General features: G+C 57.8%; 1 protein-coding gene across 4 annotated transcripts in view; it reads right to left on the reverse strand.

The window, feature by feature from the left end:
• Positions 1-327: 327 nt before the first annotated feature.
• Positions 328-15729, reverse strand: part of Bin1 (bridging integrator 1) — a 55491-nt gene continuing 40089 nt past the window's right edge. Inside the window, exons 7-17 of one of the 4 annotated variants that reach the window (XM_026388222.2) lie at positions 14814-14899; positions 14589-14664; positions 13221-13303; positions 11666-11710; positions 10034-10181; positions 8538-8666; positions 3738-3845; positions 2704-2793; positions 2353-2463; positions 2026-2127; positions 328-488 (exon numbers count right to left, since the gene is read on the reverse strand). In XM_026388222.2, the coding sequence (XP_026244007.1) occupies positions 381-488; positions 2026-2127; positions 2353-2463; positions 2704-2793; positions 3738-3845; positions 8538-8666; positions 10034-10181; positions 11666-11710; positions 13221-13303; positions 14589-14664; positions 14814-14899 (1086 nt within the window). In that variant the 3' untranslated portion in view covers positions 328-380. The remainder of the gene's footprint in view (positions 489-2025; positions 2128-2352; positions 2464-2703; positions 2794-3737; positions 3846-8537; positions 8667-10033; positions 10182-11665; positions 11711-13220; positions 13304-14588; positions 14665-14813; positions 14900-15729) is intronic. The other 3 variants (XM_026388230.2, XM_026388239.2, XM_026388248.2) reach the window with 3 other exon arrangements.

Raw genomic sequence — 15729 nt, forward strand, 5'->3', positions numbered from 1 at the left:
CCAGGTGGCGCGGCTGAAGCTTCAGGCAAGCGTGGCGGTGACTTGGCGGCCCCCAGCCCGCCCTGCAGCCGGGCACACATGCGGGCACAGAGAAGGGTGCCAGGGACTCAACTAGGGACCACAGCAGCTTCAGAAACACTGGTGAACTCTACCAGACTGGCCAGGATTGGGCTTGGGGGGGAGAACAACCTAATCTTTGGGAGAATACCTTTCGGCTTAGGTCTCTCGTCTCTCGGTTTCCCTTTGCTTTTTCAAAAGTTTAAAAACGAAAACGAAAAAAGAGAAGAAAAAAAAAAAAGAAAGAAACACACATTTTTTTGGGGGGGAGGGGAAAGGTGTTCTTCACACGCCCAGAGGACTGCAGGAGCTCCGCCGTCACATCACTGCACCCGTTCCGTGAAGTTCTCAGGGAAGACGCCCCGGCATTTTTCCAACTCCTTGTGCTGGTTCCAGTCACTCTCCTTTACGCCCATGAGCCAGCCTTCATCCTGGTGCAAGGAGAGCACCCACATCACACAGGGATGAGGGACAGAGGGCACAGAACCAAACAGGGTTCCCTGGAATCTCTTGGGAAGATGGTCCCTCTTCCTGCTCTTTGCCTCTCAGCCTGCCCAGCCCACCTTGAAAATGCCTCCTGATGCCTCTTCCTGAGACCTATACCTACCCTGCAGGAGCCAGCCTGCCCTCAATGGGTGGGTTCAGGGTTAAACCTGGTTTGGGTGAGCTGCTCTTTCCTAAGACAGCCTGACCACTACACTGATCTAAACATGCCAAACAACACCCCCAGCCCCAGTCCCAGGGCTTCCTACCACCCAGTGCCCACAGAGGACCCGTCCCTGAGGAGGACAGCAGCACTCCTTCCAGGATTCAGATTTCTATATACAGTACTGGAAAGATCTAGAAGCACTCACCAGTTAAAAGCTACTAGAAGGTCCCCAGTCCACCCTATCAAGCGCTTCACTTCCAACTTGCCCTTTGCTTCACGGCTGACCCCTAGCAGGGGTCTTCTGCCCAGAGCTTACCCTGGAACTGAGTGACTGTCCATCCCTGCCCACAGCTGGGCCATGCTTCTCCTGTGGCTGGACTAGGCCTGGGAACTTCCTGGATCTTTGTGATTTACCTTTGTGTTGTTATCTGCCTTGTCCCACGTAACTCTGATGTCCTATCTGAGCCCAGTCCAGCCACCCCTGAACAAAACCTTCCTGTGGGCTGAGGTTCAGGGTTCTCCTTCTTGAAATCCCACCCAGTGAGGGCAGGCACCCTAGAGAGGTCAGTGGAGACGTGGGGGCTTAGGAGAATCAGTGGGTTCAGACCTAGGTCCCTTATGCTCTGCCAGCAGGTGCTCAGTGCTGAAACTAAGGGCAAAAGCCAGACATCCCCATGGGCACCACCAAACACCCCACAAAGGCTCCCTGCACCAAAAGTGAAGTCCTTCTGAGAGCCCTTAGCCATCTGAGCAAATCAGCTGGCCCAGACCTAGGAGGGTCCTCTGAGATGAACTAATATGGAGAAGCCACAGGCGCAGAAGGCATCTGGGGTGAGACCCAGCTGTGAACACAGCTGAGAAAATGGTGGCCCCGTGAGGACAGAGCAGGGCCAGCCTCGAGGGCAATAGCCGGGTGGACGTGATCAGAGAGATGCCACTGCTCAGCCCTTGCTCCGTCTACTGCACAGAGGACACCTGCAGGCAGGGACCTGAGCAAGAGGGATCCTGTTTTGGGAGGAAGGTGGCCTGGGCAAGGGGTAGATAAGGAGGGAGAAGGGGGAAAGAGAAAGCTGACAGAGCCTAAAAGGAGGGAAATGGAGGCTGAAGGAAAAGAGGACACTGAAGAGCTGAAAGATGGAGAGAAGAGGGGCAGGGAGAAGAGGCCAGTGGGAGAGGACAGGATGGACAAAAATCAGGATGAGAGTAAAGGGCTTTAGCGAAAGGGGAGGAGCACCTCATGGAGTCCTGGACCTCCAGACAGCGAGCCTCTGCTGCCCCCTGCTGGCCGTCTCCGTCACCGCAGCCCGGCACCCACTCACCTGTTCCTCCGGGTTCTGAAAGGGGATCACCAGCACCACGTCACCAGCCTTGAGCTGCAGCTCGTCCGTGTCAGTGGCCGTGTAGTCGTGCTGAGCCTGCACCTGCAGAGGTCAGGAGAGCATGTCAGTCACCCCGTGGTCCCCCTCCAGACCAGCACAGGGCAGAGGCTTTGTACCATGAAGCCCTGTGAAGTGGTGATGCGGGGCTCCGAGGCCACTTAGTGGGTTGAAGTGGCCTAGCAGGGATCATATGACAGCAAATCTGAGAGGATGGCCCCAGCCCCAGGCACAGTGGAACAGTGGCTGGGTCTGCTAGCCTGGGCTCACCTTGAACATGAAGCCCGGGGGGAGGTCCAAACGGCCGGTCCCGCTGCTGCCTTCCACGGTGCCATTCACAGTTGCTGAGAACGTTTCCACCACCACAGCCGGAAGAGAACTCTGGGGACAGGAGACGAGTTAGCTGATCAGGGTGGTGGTGCAGGAAGAACAAGGGCCACCGGGGAGGGAAGGAGAGGTGTCTGTGCCAGGTGCCAGACCAGCCTGTCCCCAGGCTCCTCAACGGGAACCGCAGCCTACGGGCAAGTAGCACAGGGGAGCCACAGGCAGGCAGGTGGACAGACAGACAGACGGTGGACACAGCAGGAAAGAAAAGCAGGGCTTTGGTCCCTGCCGTCTTACGGAGGCTGCTTCACTTGCCGCCGTCTCCCCAGGCTCCTGGGCTCCAGGCGCAGGTTGGGTCCCACCTGCCACCTCCAAGGCCTCTGCGGGCTGCAACATAAATGCCGTCAAGGGGTCAGACACAGGACGGGATGCTGCAACCAGGACACAGGGAACAGGCCAGGGGAGGGCAGCACCTGAGTGGGAAGGCCAGGGATATTGGCCTGGTTGGTCTCCAGTTCTAGCATTGCCAGGACCTTGAATAATCTGGGAACCCCTGCAGATCAGGCAGGCCCCAGACACAGGAAGACGCTGAAGAGGTGCTGGCAGGCACAGGAACACCAAGTGATGTGCATGCAGAAGCCTAGTGCAGGAACCCAGGATGCCACCCCAACCGTGCCTGCCTCGCAGGCCCTGTCCTCTAAGACTTCACCAAGTCCCAGCTGCCTCCTGTCCACCCTGCCTGGCCCAGCTGACTAGGCAGAAGCCTACATCTATGCTCCTGTCCCCACAGGAATGCAGCTCACAGCAGGCAGGGTGGTCCTTTCCCAGCCCTGGACACTACATCACAGTCAGGGATGCCCCAGCAGCCCCCAGCAAGGGCCCTGCAATTGGGCTGACCTGGGCCAACACAGACTCGGACACTTCCTACCCCTGAAACCAAGTTCCTCGACCTCCCTTAGCCTCCATTTCCTCACCGGGAAAAGGAAGAAGCGTGGCTGACCAGATCAGAATGAAGATTAAGTGAGAAAATTCTGGAAATTGCCTGGTATAAACTGGTAGGTGTGCTCTATAATGGTCCTCCCTCCCCCACTCAGAGGGGGCCCTGCACAAGGTGGGCAAGTGGGAGGGAGGCAAGATGTGACTCCAGCCATGTACACCCATGCCCCCTAGTGACCTTATCCAGGGGCCTCCTGGCTCAGGACACCATCCTCACCCTCAGGCCCACAGTGGCCTGGTCCATCCTGCACCCCCTCCTCTGGCCTCTTCATCCATGCTATACCCCCAGAGATGGGGAGCAGCTGGATAGGGGGTAGGGGTGGGCAGGCACTTACTTGGGCAGACCCCTGCTCGGCCGTCTGGTTGGGCCAGGACACAGCAAATGTGCCCTCAGCAGCACCAGGCTCCCCGGATGGCAGGCTGCCAGCTGGACTCTCTGTGGGCTAGTGACAGGCCACCAGAAGAGAATGGGGCAGGTGGGGAAGGGAGGAGCAGGGAGGCCAGGTGGGAAAAACGTTGGGCAGGGGGCACGAGACAAGAGAAGACCGTCATGAGTGGCCAGAGTGTTGGCGGGAGGGTGTGGGTGCCTGAGGCGGGCAGTCTAGCCAGAGCCCGAGGGCTGGCCTCTCTCTCCCCCTTCCTTATTTCTGCCTTACCAAGGCAACGGTAAGGTGGGATGGGAACCTGCAGTTCAGCATCCACAGAAATCCACACATGAAACTCGCCCTGCCGTTCAAACCAGGCTTGTCTCTGGCTGCTCAAGTAAAATGCTCTCCTGGAATTCCCAGGAGCAGCACTGGGGTGTATGCCCCCAGAGCATGACATGCCACATCCACTTGTTCCTGCCAGGGCCTCAGCTTGCATCAGGAGGTCTCAAGGACCAAGCCCATGGGGAATTCTGGCTCAACCACCACCAGCCATGGGTCCTATTCCAAGCCCTCCCTGGGCCTCAGCACTCTGAGCTATAAGCTGATGGGTGGCACCTGTCCCAAGTGAGCTGGCCTTGTACCTGCCCATAGTCACTACTCTCGGAAGACAACAGCCCTGCCCTCACCCACCAAATGGCTCCCTGATGCCTCTCTGTGCATTCCCCCATTGCCAAAAAGAGCCCTCCACTCCAAGGCCCTCCTGCCTCACAGGTCTCTGCCCACCATAAAGAACCCAGTCCATCCTAGGTGATCACCTGGCTTCTTGTCCACAGGCAAACACTCACAGGCCCTGAGGACTGTGTCACATCATGGAGGGGACCCTCATCTCCAGTTAAACTGAGGAGGCCCTTTCCCATGGTGATGACCAGGAGAAGCAGTAGATCAGCTACAGAAGCAGCCTCAGTGGGCTCCCTGTGCATGTGTGCACATGTCTGTGTGTGCTGCGTGGGTGAGTGTGCCAGGTGTGTGCACCTGTGAACAGGAGTAGGGGGTGAGTGGCCTGGGCACACAGAGACGCAGCTCCCCCGGGTACAGAGCAAACACAGCTTACCTCCCAGAGGTCCCATGGAATTGACTGAGCGCAGCAGTGGGGGAGAAGGACAGAGTTAGTACGGAGGTTAGAGACAGGAGAGCAAGCAGTCCACAGAGAACCCCTACCCAGGGCTTGGGTACAGCAGGAACAAAAGCTAGGTCTGCAGCTACCACACCCCAGGTCAGGGAGTGGCTGCCAGGACAGGCAGGGTGCTGAGATGAACCAGAAGTTGCACAAAGTATTTAACCAGCCCTCTTCTGAGGGGTGTCTGATGGCTAGTCTGGGTCTGTTTTCTGCCCTGCGCCTAAGGGAGCGACAAGGGCTGAGAGTCAGGAAGCAAGGTGAAGGGCAGGGCAGTGTGTGGGAAGAGGGCCTGGTGATCTGGGACCCCCCCCTAAGAGGCCACATAGCAGGTGGGCAAACATAAGCCCAGACCCTGGAAGCTGGTGGGCCTGCGGGTGGTAGTGGGCACAACCAACCTGACCAGAGGGCGTGGGCGCCTTCACGGGGCTTGCCACGGGTGGCAGAGGGTCAAAGTCCAGGTCCAGCAGACTGGCCTGCTCAGAGAAAGGCCCCGGGGCCTCGAACTTGGCAGCAGCAGCAGCAGAAGAGGAAGGTCGTTAGTGGCAGGCTGAGCACCTTCACCTCAGGTACACACAGCAGGTGAATACAGACCCCCATCCCAGGCTCTGGCCCACCCACCTCACACACATATACTAAGGAGCACTACCCGTGACCACAGGACCTGGCACAGGTCCCCCTCACATAAGGACAACACCTAGCACTCAGCACTGGACATCCAGCAGCAGTCCCGCCATGAGGCAGCCACCCCGCAAGACCAAGGCAAGCCCCAGACTGCCCCCATCTCCATCCGCTGGATGGGCAGGCTCCTGTGCTCCTCTTCTTTCTCCAAAAGCTCCGCTGCACACCAAGAGCAGCCCCAGGCCACAGCCCAGCTGGACAGGATCACCTCAGTCTCCCCAACCTGCAGGCCCCAGGGTTGGGAGTTCTATACTACTTGTCCCTGGGGAACCCCAGTCAAGTCACCCTCTGTGTCATCTACCAACCAGCTACAGGGATGGAGAAAGGGTTGAGCAAGCCCAGACAGGCTCAGAGGCCAATCTCCAAAGTGGGGTCCCCAGTGCTAGGGGCTTCAGATCCATCTGGGAAATCTGCGTTAAAGCTCGACTCCACCCCTGCAGCCACCACCAGACCCCTGTTCAGTGGGCCCAGCAGCACGCATAGAACAGGGCTAGGGAGAAGCCCACTGTACAACAGGCCGCACCACTACAGGGGAGGTCTCCCCAGAGCCCCCAGGGAAGGACCCTTGGATGGCAGAACTGATGACTGGCTTTGAAGAGCCCTCTGAGGCTGGCGGGGGGCTGGGAATGCACCAGCACTCAGGGGACAGGGTGCTTTTAAGGAGGGGCTGGACAGTCTGCAGCCTTCATCTTATTATACAAGGGATTTCCTTCTTTCAGGACCAGAGAAGACTTTATCTAGATCCAAAAGAGGATGTGGCTCAGGGTTCTGGCTCTCTTGAGCCCTCATGCAGTACTGGGCGGGTCCCTAGCCCCCAAAGCCCAGGCCAGCCAACTCCCTGGCCCTACTCACTCTTGACAGGCACCCAGCACTAAGAGGGAGTGCCCTCCAGGCCAGTGTCCACCACAGAGCCTCCGTCAAGGGCCTGAGACTTGAGGTATGGGCAGTGGCTCTCCAGAGAGGCCTCCTGAGAACACTCACGGGCATCTGTCCCCCAGCATCAGGCCTTCCACGTCAGCAGGTCAAATGGACTGACTCCCCAGAACCAGGGGGGGCCCAGGCCTATCCCCAGCAGCTGACTCTCCTTCAGGTCCAGTCCTATCTGATGGGCCTGAGTCGGTAAGGTCACTGCCCCACCTCACAGCCAAGCCATCTCTGAGGACTGAGTACTTAGGACACCAATACACACAGCCTCCAGGTACCTCCCACCAGCAGGGGGCCAGCATCCTCCCCAAGCCCCACCCTGCTTCTTCAACACCCTCACCTTAGTCGGCTAAGTCCAGACAGCAACTCCCCTAGTGCTCCCAGGGAAGGGTCATCAGCCACAGCATTGACCACTTGCTGTATTCTCCTGGCAAGTGACCCCCGCCCTGCACCATGCATGACTGAGGATCCTTCCTTGCAGGGATACAGGCTACTCACCACATCACAGCAAAGAAGCCCTGGTAGAACCTGCATCATGGATGGGGACAAACCCACCCCTGCCCCATGCAGCAATACCCCAGGTGGACAGTTGTCCCACCCCAGACCAGAATGGATAGCCCTACCTCCCTGGATATGGATACAAGGGGTGGCAAAGGGCACATGCAGACACATGGGGGGACAGAGACACACAGAGTGATAGTCTGGGTATGAGCAGTCTCTAGCCACCTCCTGGCCAGACCCCTCTTCCCTGTCTGAGATAGGCTGTCAATCAGGCCTGAAGGTCCCTCACCTCCTAAATGGGGGCAATGCTCCCTCCCAGAGGGTGTTTGAAAACCAAAGGATGTACTGCAGGAAGCGGGTGGCACTACTTGGTTGGTACTTAGTTGCTCTCATGTCATTCATCTCCCTCATCTGAAAACATGCTGGCCAGCATGTTCAATCACCCTCAGGCAGGGGAAGGCTGTCACTGCTATTCCTACCTCCCTGTGCCTCCTTCTCAGAGAGGTTTGTATGCCTCCTGGGCCGCTGGCATTGTGTCACACAGCCACCTGCCAGCAGTCTTGGTGCCAACTTGGACCAATTGTTCTCTGATCCCACCTGCCCTTCACCATGCTCATGGGCCTCTCCTCCAGGCTTCTGGGCTTGTGCAAAGGAGCCTGCTGGAGGCAGAGTCGAAAGACCCCCTCCCCGGGCCGGGCTGCAGGCAGGCCCGAGAAACCCCACGGCACTGTGGCCGAGTCCTCCACAGTCTGGTCTAGCACCACTTCCATCAAAGGTGAGGCCCTGCAGAAGGGAGGCTGTGAGGCCTGGGGAGCCAGCCTCCAGCGGGAGGTTCTCTGGGGGTTGCCCCTGAGTCCATCTGATAATGTGTCAGCCCAATCTGGTGCCAGCAAGAGGTTGTTTCAGCCCTGAGCAACACTCCTGCTGTGCCCTCCTCCTGTTCATACATGGAGGGGCATTACACGTCTGTTAGGACATTTACAAGCCAAAGTCTCCATGCCAGGCCACTCTAGGTCTGACTGCTCTGACCAGCTACTCCCACTGCCCCCACCCCCATGTTATTCTGGCTACAGTAATCCCATCTCCCATCCCTCCCAGACTCTCCGCCATCTCTGCCTCTGGCTCTCTGTGAGTAGCCACCGAGCGAAGGTCACCTGCTCCAGGAAACCTTCCCTGGCTGCCCCAAGCCCTCCACACTCCCCACCATAGCATCAGCAGAGCTGGCCCCCAGAGGCAAGGGGACAGCTTTCACCTCCGTATCCCTGCATCTGGCCACAGGACGTGCTCAGAGATGGATGATGGACAGTGGTGGAGGAAATGACGGAGGTGGGAGGGCGGATGAATGAGAGAGGCAGGCGCAGACTACACAGCCAGATTCCTGGCCCTAAAGACAGGAGCCCAGGGCATGGGATGGAGGATGAAGATCATGCACGCTCCCAGAGAGCGAGAGGAGGGGAGAAGACTGGGCCGCGGTGGCCGCGGCTGACCTGGGAGGGGGTGGTCACGCTGATCTCGGGGACAAACGCGTCATCAAACAGGCTGAGGATCTGCTCCTGCTTGATCTCCTTGGACGGGGTGTGTTTGGGGGGCGGAGGGACTGGTGGACCTTTCCGGAGCTGTGGGTCCGCAGGCCAGGGGGCAGCGCAGGAGGCAGAGCAGAGCGTGGGGGTCCGGGGAGACAGAGACAAAGCCAAGGTTAGTCACACCCCCAAGCCCCAGCCCCACGCAGGCAAGTGAGGAAAACAAGGAAAATGAAGAGTCACTGCTCCCAGACCCAGACACCAGGATTACAGGCCACCCCCAGGAGGGAGACCAAGGCAAGAAGTCCAGAAATACTGTGCAGGAAGAAGAAAAAAAGAGAGCGGAGAAAAGAGAAAGAGGGAGCAAAAGAGAGAGCTAAAGAAGGTAAGAGTGACCGCTCAGGCCCCAGGACCTCTGGGTGAGGTCTGGCGCTCACCCCTGTCCACCTCTGCCCTCCCACAGCCCACTCTTCCATCTCCCTGGGCCCAGGCAGGGCTGCCCCAGCTCAGCCTCAGTCTGTCCCTAGAGAGGCCAACGTGGGCCAGGCCATGCAGGGCCACACACCTACTCACAAGGTGAGGGAACTCGTGCAGGCCACACAGTCCCCAAGCCTGGGCTTCCCCCTTTGTTGAATACCAGTGCTAATGGTCTCCACTGCCCAGGGCAGCTGAGAGGATTCAGTGAATAAAAACATGGAGAGCACTGGTACAGTGTCCAGCCCAGAAGAAGCGCTATTCACTTGGGCACTTGTCCCTACTCTTAGCATCATTATCCAAATTGCCCCACTGAATCAGGAACAGCATAGAAACCAAAAGGGTTCTCGCCTCTCAACCCCACCTGGCTGCCCACTCCCAGGCCCCCCGCTGGTGGGGCAGGTGGGGTGTGGAGACAAAACAGTCCAGAAGCCCAGGCTCTGTCCCACTGGACCTCCCACGCTCCCTCACGGAGTCCTCCCTCTTTCTGTCCCTTTCATGATCCCATAAGAACACCTGGTGGGGCTCCTTCCTCCAGCCCCCGCCAGAGAGAGAAGAGACTTCCGAGACTCAGGAGGCTGAGGACACCTGAGGACCTATCTAGACACGGAAGGAAGATGGAGAGAAAGTCAAGGAGCCAAAATGCGGAAAAGCCAGGGAGAGAGGGAAGGGGAGGGAAAGGGGACGTGGGGACACAGGAAAGGAGAAATAGTCACAGACCTGGGGTGGGCCAGGGCCACTGGGCCAGCCTGGGCTAGGTGGGGGCCGAAGAAAACAAGGCCCAGACTCAGGCCCCCGCTGGGCAAAGCCTCTGGCTCCAAACCTGTCCAGGCAAGGGATGGAAGAGGAGGAGGAGGAGGAAGAGGAGGAGGAGGAGGAAGAGGAGGAAGGAGAAGAGGAGGGAGAGGAGGAGGAGGAGGATGGAGACAGCAACATAGGAGCAAGAGAAAGCGGGGGCAGGGGACAGGGCACTGAGACAGCATGCCTACCTGAGATGGGGACTTGGGGATGGAGGCCCCGGGTGTGGCCCCGCTGGCTGGCTCTGGCTCATGGTTCACTCTGATCTCGGGGGTGGCCACAGGGGAGCCATCTGGTGGAGGCGACGGGCTCTTGTTCCCTTTGGCAGGGGCATTGTCACTATGGAGGCAGGATAAGAAAGGGAGGGCAATGTAGAGAGGCCATGGCATAAGAGAGATGCGCAGACGTGGCGGGTACACGGGTGTATGCCTAAGGACACCTGTGAACCTGTCCTCGCAGATCCTGATGTTGAATTGTGTGTACGTGGGCCTACATGTCCCTATGGATCCGCGTGTGAGAGTAAGTGTACATGGTCCCTGCATGTCCCCAGGGTTCCACATGGGACAGGGTGTGTACATGGTGCCTGCATGTCCCCAGGGTTCCACATGGAAACAGTGTGTATACATGAATTGCCTGCACGTCCCCCTGCATCCACGTGTGGAAGTGTGTGTGCACGCATGCCGGTACAGGAGAATATGAGGTGTGCGTGTCTTTGAGAATGGGTGGTAAGGAAAGGCCCTGGGCATGCACCTGCAGGAGTTCACAGTGGGGACCTGCCTTGGAGGCAGGGGCTGCACCAGCTGGGACTCCAGACCGGAGGCCTGTGATCCCTGGGGACACAGAAGGCACCTGGTACCCCAGCCTATGCTGATGTTGTCCGAGATCTGCAGCATGAGCAAGCCAGACACTCTAGAGGCAAAGTGAGTCTCCCCAACTACACAGCAGTCCCTCTATCAGGGGGTGGGGACCACCTCCCCGGCCTGCCCCACAGGCTGCCACCTCCATCCACTGCAATCCATTAGTCCACCCATGATACCCTCGCTGTCTCCAGACCTTCGATCCCCCTCAGCGCAGTGTGCCTCCCCAATATACTCCCCAGAGGAAAGTAAACAGATGGCATGACTTCATGGCAGAAGAGCAGACAGAACAGAAATAAGGGGAAGGTCCTGGGCTAAGGTGTGCACAGCAGCCATTGGGTGTGAAGGATAAAATCATCTGTTCTTGCATACGGATGTTCTAGAATGGCACTGTCCAACACAGCACCCACCAGCCACAGGGGAGGCGGGTATTCAATCTAAATTAATTAACACTACAAACTCAAAGCCTCCATTACCCTGGCCACGTTTCAGGCATTTACTGTGCTGGCCGGTGCAGATCTAGAAAGACCAAGTCACCTGGTGGGGGCTTGGGGACAATGTGAGACACATTCCTGGTACTGTCTTGTCTGTTTTGAATTTGTTTTATGGAAATGTATTTGCCTCCTTAAAGAGAGATCAACATGACATGTGGTATACACATGTGCTGCGGTGTCCCCTTCCCGAGCCTCCCCAGGCCTCCCCCTGCCACCTTTTCCACCTGTGAGCACCCAGGCAGCCAGGGCTACGTCTTCGTACTGCTACCTTGCACTCTCCTCCTTTCTACCTGACAGCTCCCTTGGTCCTCTGTCCCCTCCCAACACATGGCACAACCCAGTCCCCTGGGGCAGCACAGCACACGGGGCAGGTTAGGGGTTAGTGGCGCCCTCACAGCAGGGCACAAGGCACATGCACGATGTGGCCAGGTGCTGGCTCGGAGGCCCCCAGAGCAGCACTATCTGCCGGTACCTGTTCTTCTTTCTGCGCAACCGGGAGAACAGTTTACTTTTCTTTCTGTGGGGATGGACGGGACATGGAAGCCTTCATTTGGGGGAAATGCCAGGTGCAGAGGGAGGCCCCTTCCTCTGCCCTCCTGAGGGCCAGGAGAGGCCTGGACAGTCCATCCTTGGGCCTGTTGTCAGGCCTAGGTGCCCTGGTCAAACCCCAGTTTGGTGTACCAGGGATGCTGACAGGGCCCAGGCCACAGGAACCCCAGGTGGGCCCAGAGTGCCAGGGAGGGGTCAGCTGGGCAGTGTGCAGCTCTGGAAGAGGAGGGCTGCACCATGGGCCAGCTGGGTCGAAAGCCGGGTCCCAAGTCTCCATTTGCCTCCCTCTGGCCTTGGGTGCCCTTCCCAAGGGGGCAGCCTGCACTGCCCAGGACAGTCACACCCGCCACCACCTCACATGCCCTGGGTGTACCCACATGACCCTCCGCAGCTAGCAGGTGCCCTCCCTAGGGACTTTCATCCCACCCTCCCCTACCCTCCACACCCCTCCTGCTGCCTCAGGCACCGGTGGGGCCCTCTCTCAGTCACTCTTGCATTCAGAGAAGGAAGAGGGGAGACACAGTCACTAGGCAGCATCCCAGGTACCCACAAAGCACCCACAATCACCCTGTGCAGAAACTGAGGCTCACGAGGGTTCTCTGCACCTGCTATGACACGTGCATGGGCACACACACACACGTGCACACACAGAGATATATGTCAATCTCACAAACACACTCGTACACCCTCACATGCACTCATACATTCACACACTTACACACACACTCATACCCACACTGTCACACATACATTTTCATACACACTCACACATTCATACATTCACTCACACACACTCATACACACTCACGTGCACTCATATACTCATGTTCTCAAACATGCCCATACGCTTACTCCCGCAATCTCACCAACATACTCATGTGTACTTTTGTACGCACTTGAACTCTCATACTCTCTCACACACATACACCCAGAAAGGGAGGGAAATCCCAGACTTGCTGTTGCTCCAACCCCCCGGCCCCAACCCAAGGCACAGGGCTTTTCCCCTCCCCTAGTGGCCTCCCTCAGGAAACGGGGACCTCCTGGGCACCTGGCCCCCTGGGGCACCTGCAGAGGACAGGGAAGAGCCCATGTGGAGCATTTCATGCCAGCATCCAGGCTCGGGGCCTCTCACAACAGCCACAGTGAGGGGTGGGCAGGGGCACCGCCCTGCTCTGGAGTTGGGCTTGCTGTCCAGGGACCACTCAGTCCTGGCCCCCAACGCTGAGCAGGGGCTTCTCCACACCCTGACCGCCCCCTCTCCACAAACGAGGTGGGAAACCCCGGGTTCAGGGACACACTGGGGAAGCAGCTGACCTGCCCTCACCTGCTGCCCTGTCACAAGGAGGCAGGGTCAGGAAGGTTCCCAGAGTCCCAGGGCCAAAACCCCAGGGGACCAAGAAAGGCACCTCAGGGTCCCAGCCACTGAAGTTGGCCATGCCAGAGCCCAGGCCAACCCCGGCCTCCCCACCTGCACACACCTGGGCTGGGCCTTGACTGTGAAGGTGTTGCTGCCATGCTGCTTCTCCAGGCTGACCAGCACGTCGTTGAGGTTCTGGTTGAGCTGTAGGGGAACATTGAGCAGGTCGGGGCTCCTCACCCGTACAGCCACACCTCCCCAGTACCACCTCTTTTTCCCTCTCCCAACCCGGCCCCTGCCAGGAACAAGCTCCTCTGTCTCTATCGATGAGAGTTGGGAAATGGACACCAAACCCGAAAAACCAAGGGGAAAGAGAAAAGGGGAATGGGCTTGTTACTAACCGTTATTGTTTGTGGGGTATCATCTCTTCTCTTCTTACTCCTTATAAGGATGCCCCAATATTCTATATAAAGTTTGCACTATTTCAACTTTTGGTTTTGCCATCACTGTTTATCCTAATGGTCAAGGTGGTTTTGCCAAGATGCTTTCAGACTGACAATAACTGCCAGGAATTTCACCAAAGCACAGGCAAGAAAGGCAATCTGTCCCATGCACCTTGTGGTTCTCATTACTGAGACGAGGAAGCTCAGAGCTGAATTTTTCCTCCTACTTATATGCAATTCTGCCTAGTGTTTTTTATTTCCATGGACTAACTTTAGATAGAGAGATTTCCCTCCCCAAGACTTTTCATAAGTTGTCTCAAATCTTTGAAGGGAAGAAGGAAAAAATAGGAATGAATCAGAGACCCGAAAAGGCAGGAAGCCCTACTGAGGGTTGTAAGTCGGGAAAGGTCCCCAGCTGGCTTTTCCTCCACTGGCCCTGGGCTTGTAATCCACCATCATCAATCACTTCATTCCTCTGGACCCAAGAGACAAAAGTCAGACCCACACCCATTGCATGGATCAGGGAAGCTGCCAACACTGGGTTTTTCCAACTGCAAAGTTAAACATCTTTGCACTCCAACTGCCAGTCCAGTCATGGAAATAATACAGTGTAGGAATATCAGCTGGCCAGACCGCTTCTCACATCTGGCAGATAAGGCGGGCCTATTTCAATTTTTTTTCCCCATAAATTGGGAAACCGTCATCATTTCCTAACACTGAGCTCCATGAGCCAATGTGGCCTGAGAACACATTTACAGTTTGAGGGCAGCTGATCCATGTCCCCCAACCTCTCCGACTAGGCAACAACAGGCTGCATGTGGGGAAGGGGCCAGGGCTGGATCTGGGATAGGCAGAGGGAGCCCCTTGAAAACAGGCACCAGCCAGTTCCTCCCCACAGCCCAGAGAGGGTAGTGGGCTACTGTACCCAAGCCAGGAAGGCCAGGGGGAGCCTGGGTGGCCCCATCCATGGCTATGACCACCATGGTCAGACCAGGAGGGAACATGGTCCAGAGGCCCTGAGGCCCACAGGGGTCCCCAGGGCCTACCTTGCTCATCTCCTTGTGGAAGTTCTCCTCCAGGCCTGCGATGCTCTGAAACGTATTGACATAGAAACCTACACGGCTGGCGGAGGTAAGAAGAACACGGTTAGTAGACAGCCACGTGGCCAGCTTGTCCACCTGTGAACACACCCACCCTCATCAGAGACAAGCCCAGATGGACACGTAGGCTGGGCCCTCCAGGCCGGCACGAGGGACCCCTCCTGGGCTCACCTGTTCCACAGGGATGGGAGCTCCTCCTGCAGGTCCACATTCATCTCCTCAAACACCTTCTGAGCCTTGATGAGCTCCTCCTCGGCCTGGAGGGCAGGATAGGTCATTCCTCTCTCTGGGCCTCTGTCCCAGCCAGCCCCTGCCAGCCCAGGGCAGGCCACCCCCATCCCCAAGGCCAGCCTGTCCCACTGCTACCTCCTGCCAATGTGCAGGGACTGGGGCTCTAAGCAAGGCCGAGGGTGGACTGGATGTGGACACTCATCCAGGGGCTCCCACTGCAGCCTTTCAGGGTCCCTACACCCCGGTCCAGGCTGGAAGGAAGTGAACCAGCAGAGCAGCCACGCAAATAAAGGAGAACCCTGTAACCCAGTGTGGGGGTGGCGTGAGGGAGCACACGACAAGAAAGCTAGAGACAAAGGGCCTAGAGAGTTACTCAGGAGGGGTGCAGAGGCAAGCCTCAGACCCGGCCAGGTGGGGTCCTGCCTGCCTCCATATGCACGCCCTTGGGCTGAGTGGCAGCCTGGGCTGCTGCTCTTGCTGACCCCTCCTGAGAGCTCCTTCCCTGTTCCTCAGGGCCAGCTCCTGCTCAGCCAAGGCCAGCCTTCCTTTACCTTCCTGGGACAGTCTTTCCCACCAACCCCTCTCTCTTCTGTGACCTACTAGGAGCAGCTGCTCAGGTACCTCTGGGACTGGCAGAGGGAGGTGGTGACTAGGAAGAAGGAAGCTAAGCTGCTGGCAGGTGCCAGTCCCCACTCCCCTTCCCGTGCCTCTCCGGTTGCTGACATCCACCAGCGGGTGGCGCCAAGGTTCCATCACCCAGCCAGAGAAAGGCAAGTCAGATCCCGGCCAGGCCTGGGGAAGGGGCTCTGCTAGCTCACTTCTGGAGAGACACTGCTGGGAACAGTGACTCAGGAAG

Source organism: Urocitellus parryii, chromosome 1 (assembly GCF_045843805.1).
Source record: "Urocitellus parryii isolate mUroPar1 chromosome 1, mUroPar1.hap1, whole genome shotgun sequence".
In the NCBI taxonomy this organism is placed as follows: domain Eukaryota; kingdom Metazoa; phylum Chordata; class Mammalia; order Rodentia; family Sciuridae; genus Urocitellus; species Urocitellus parryii.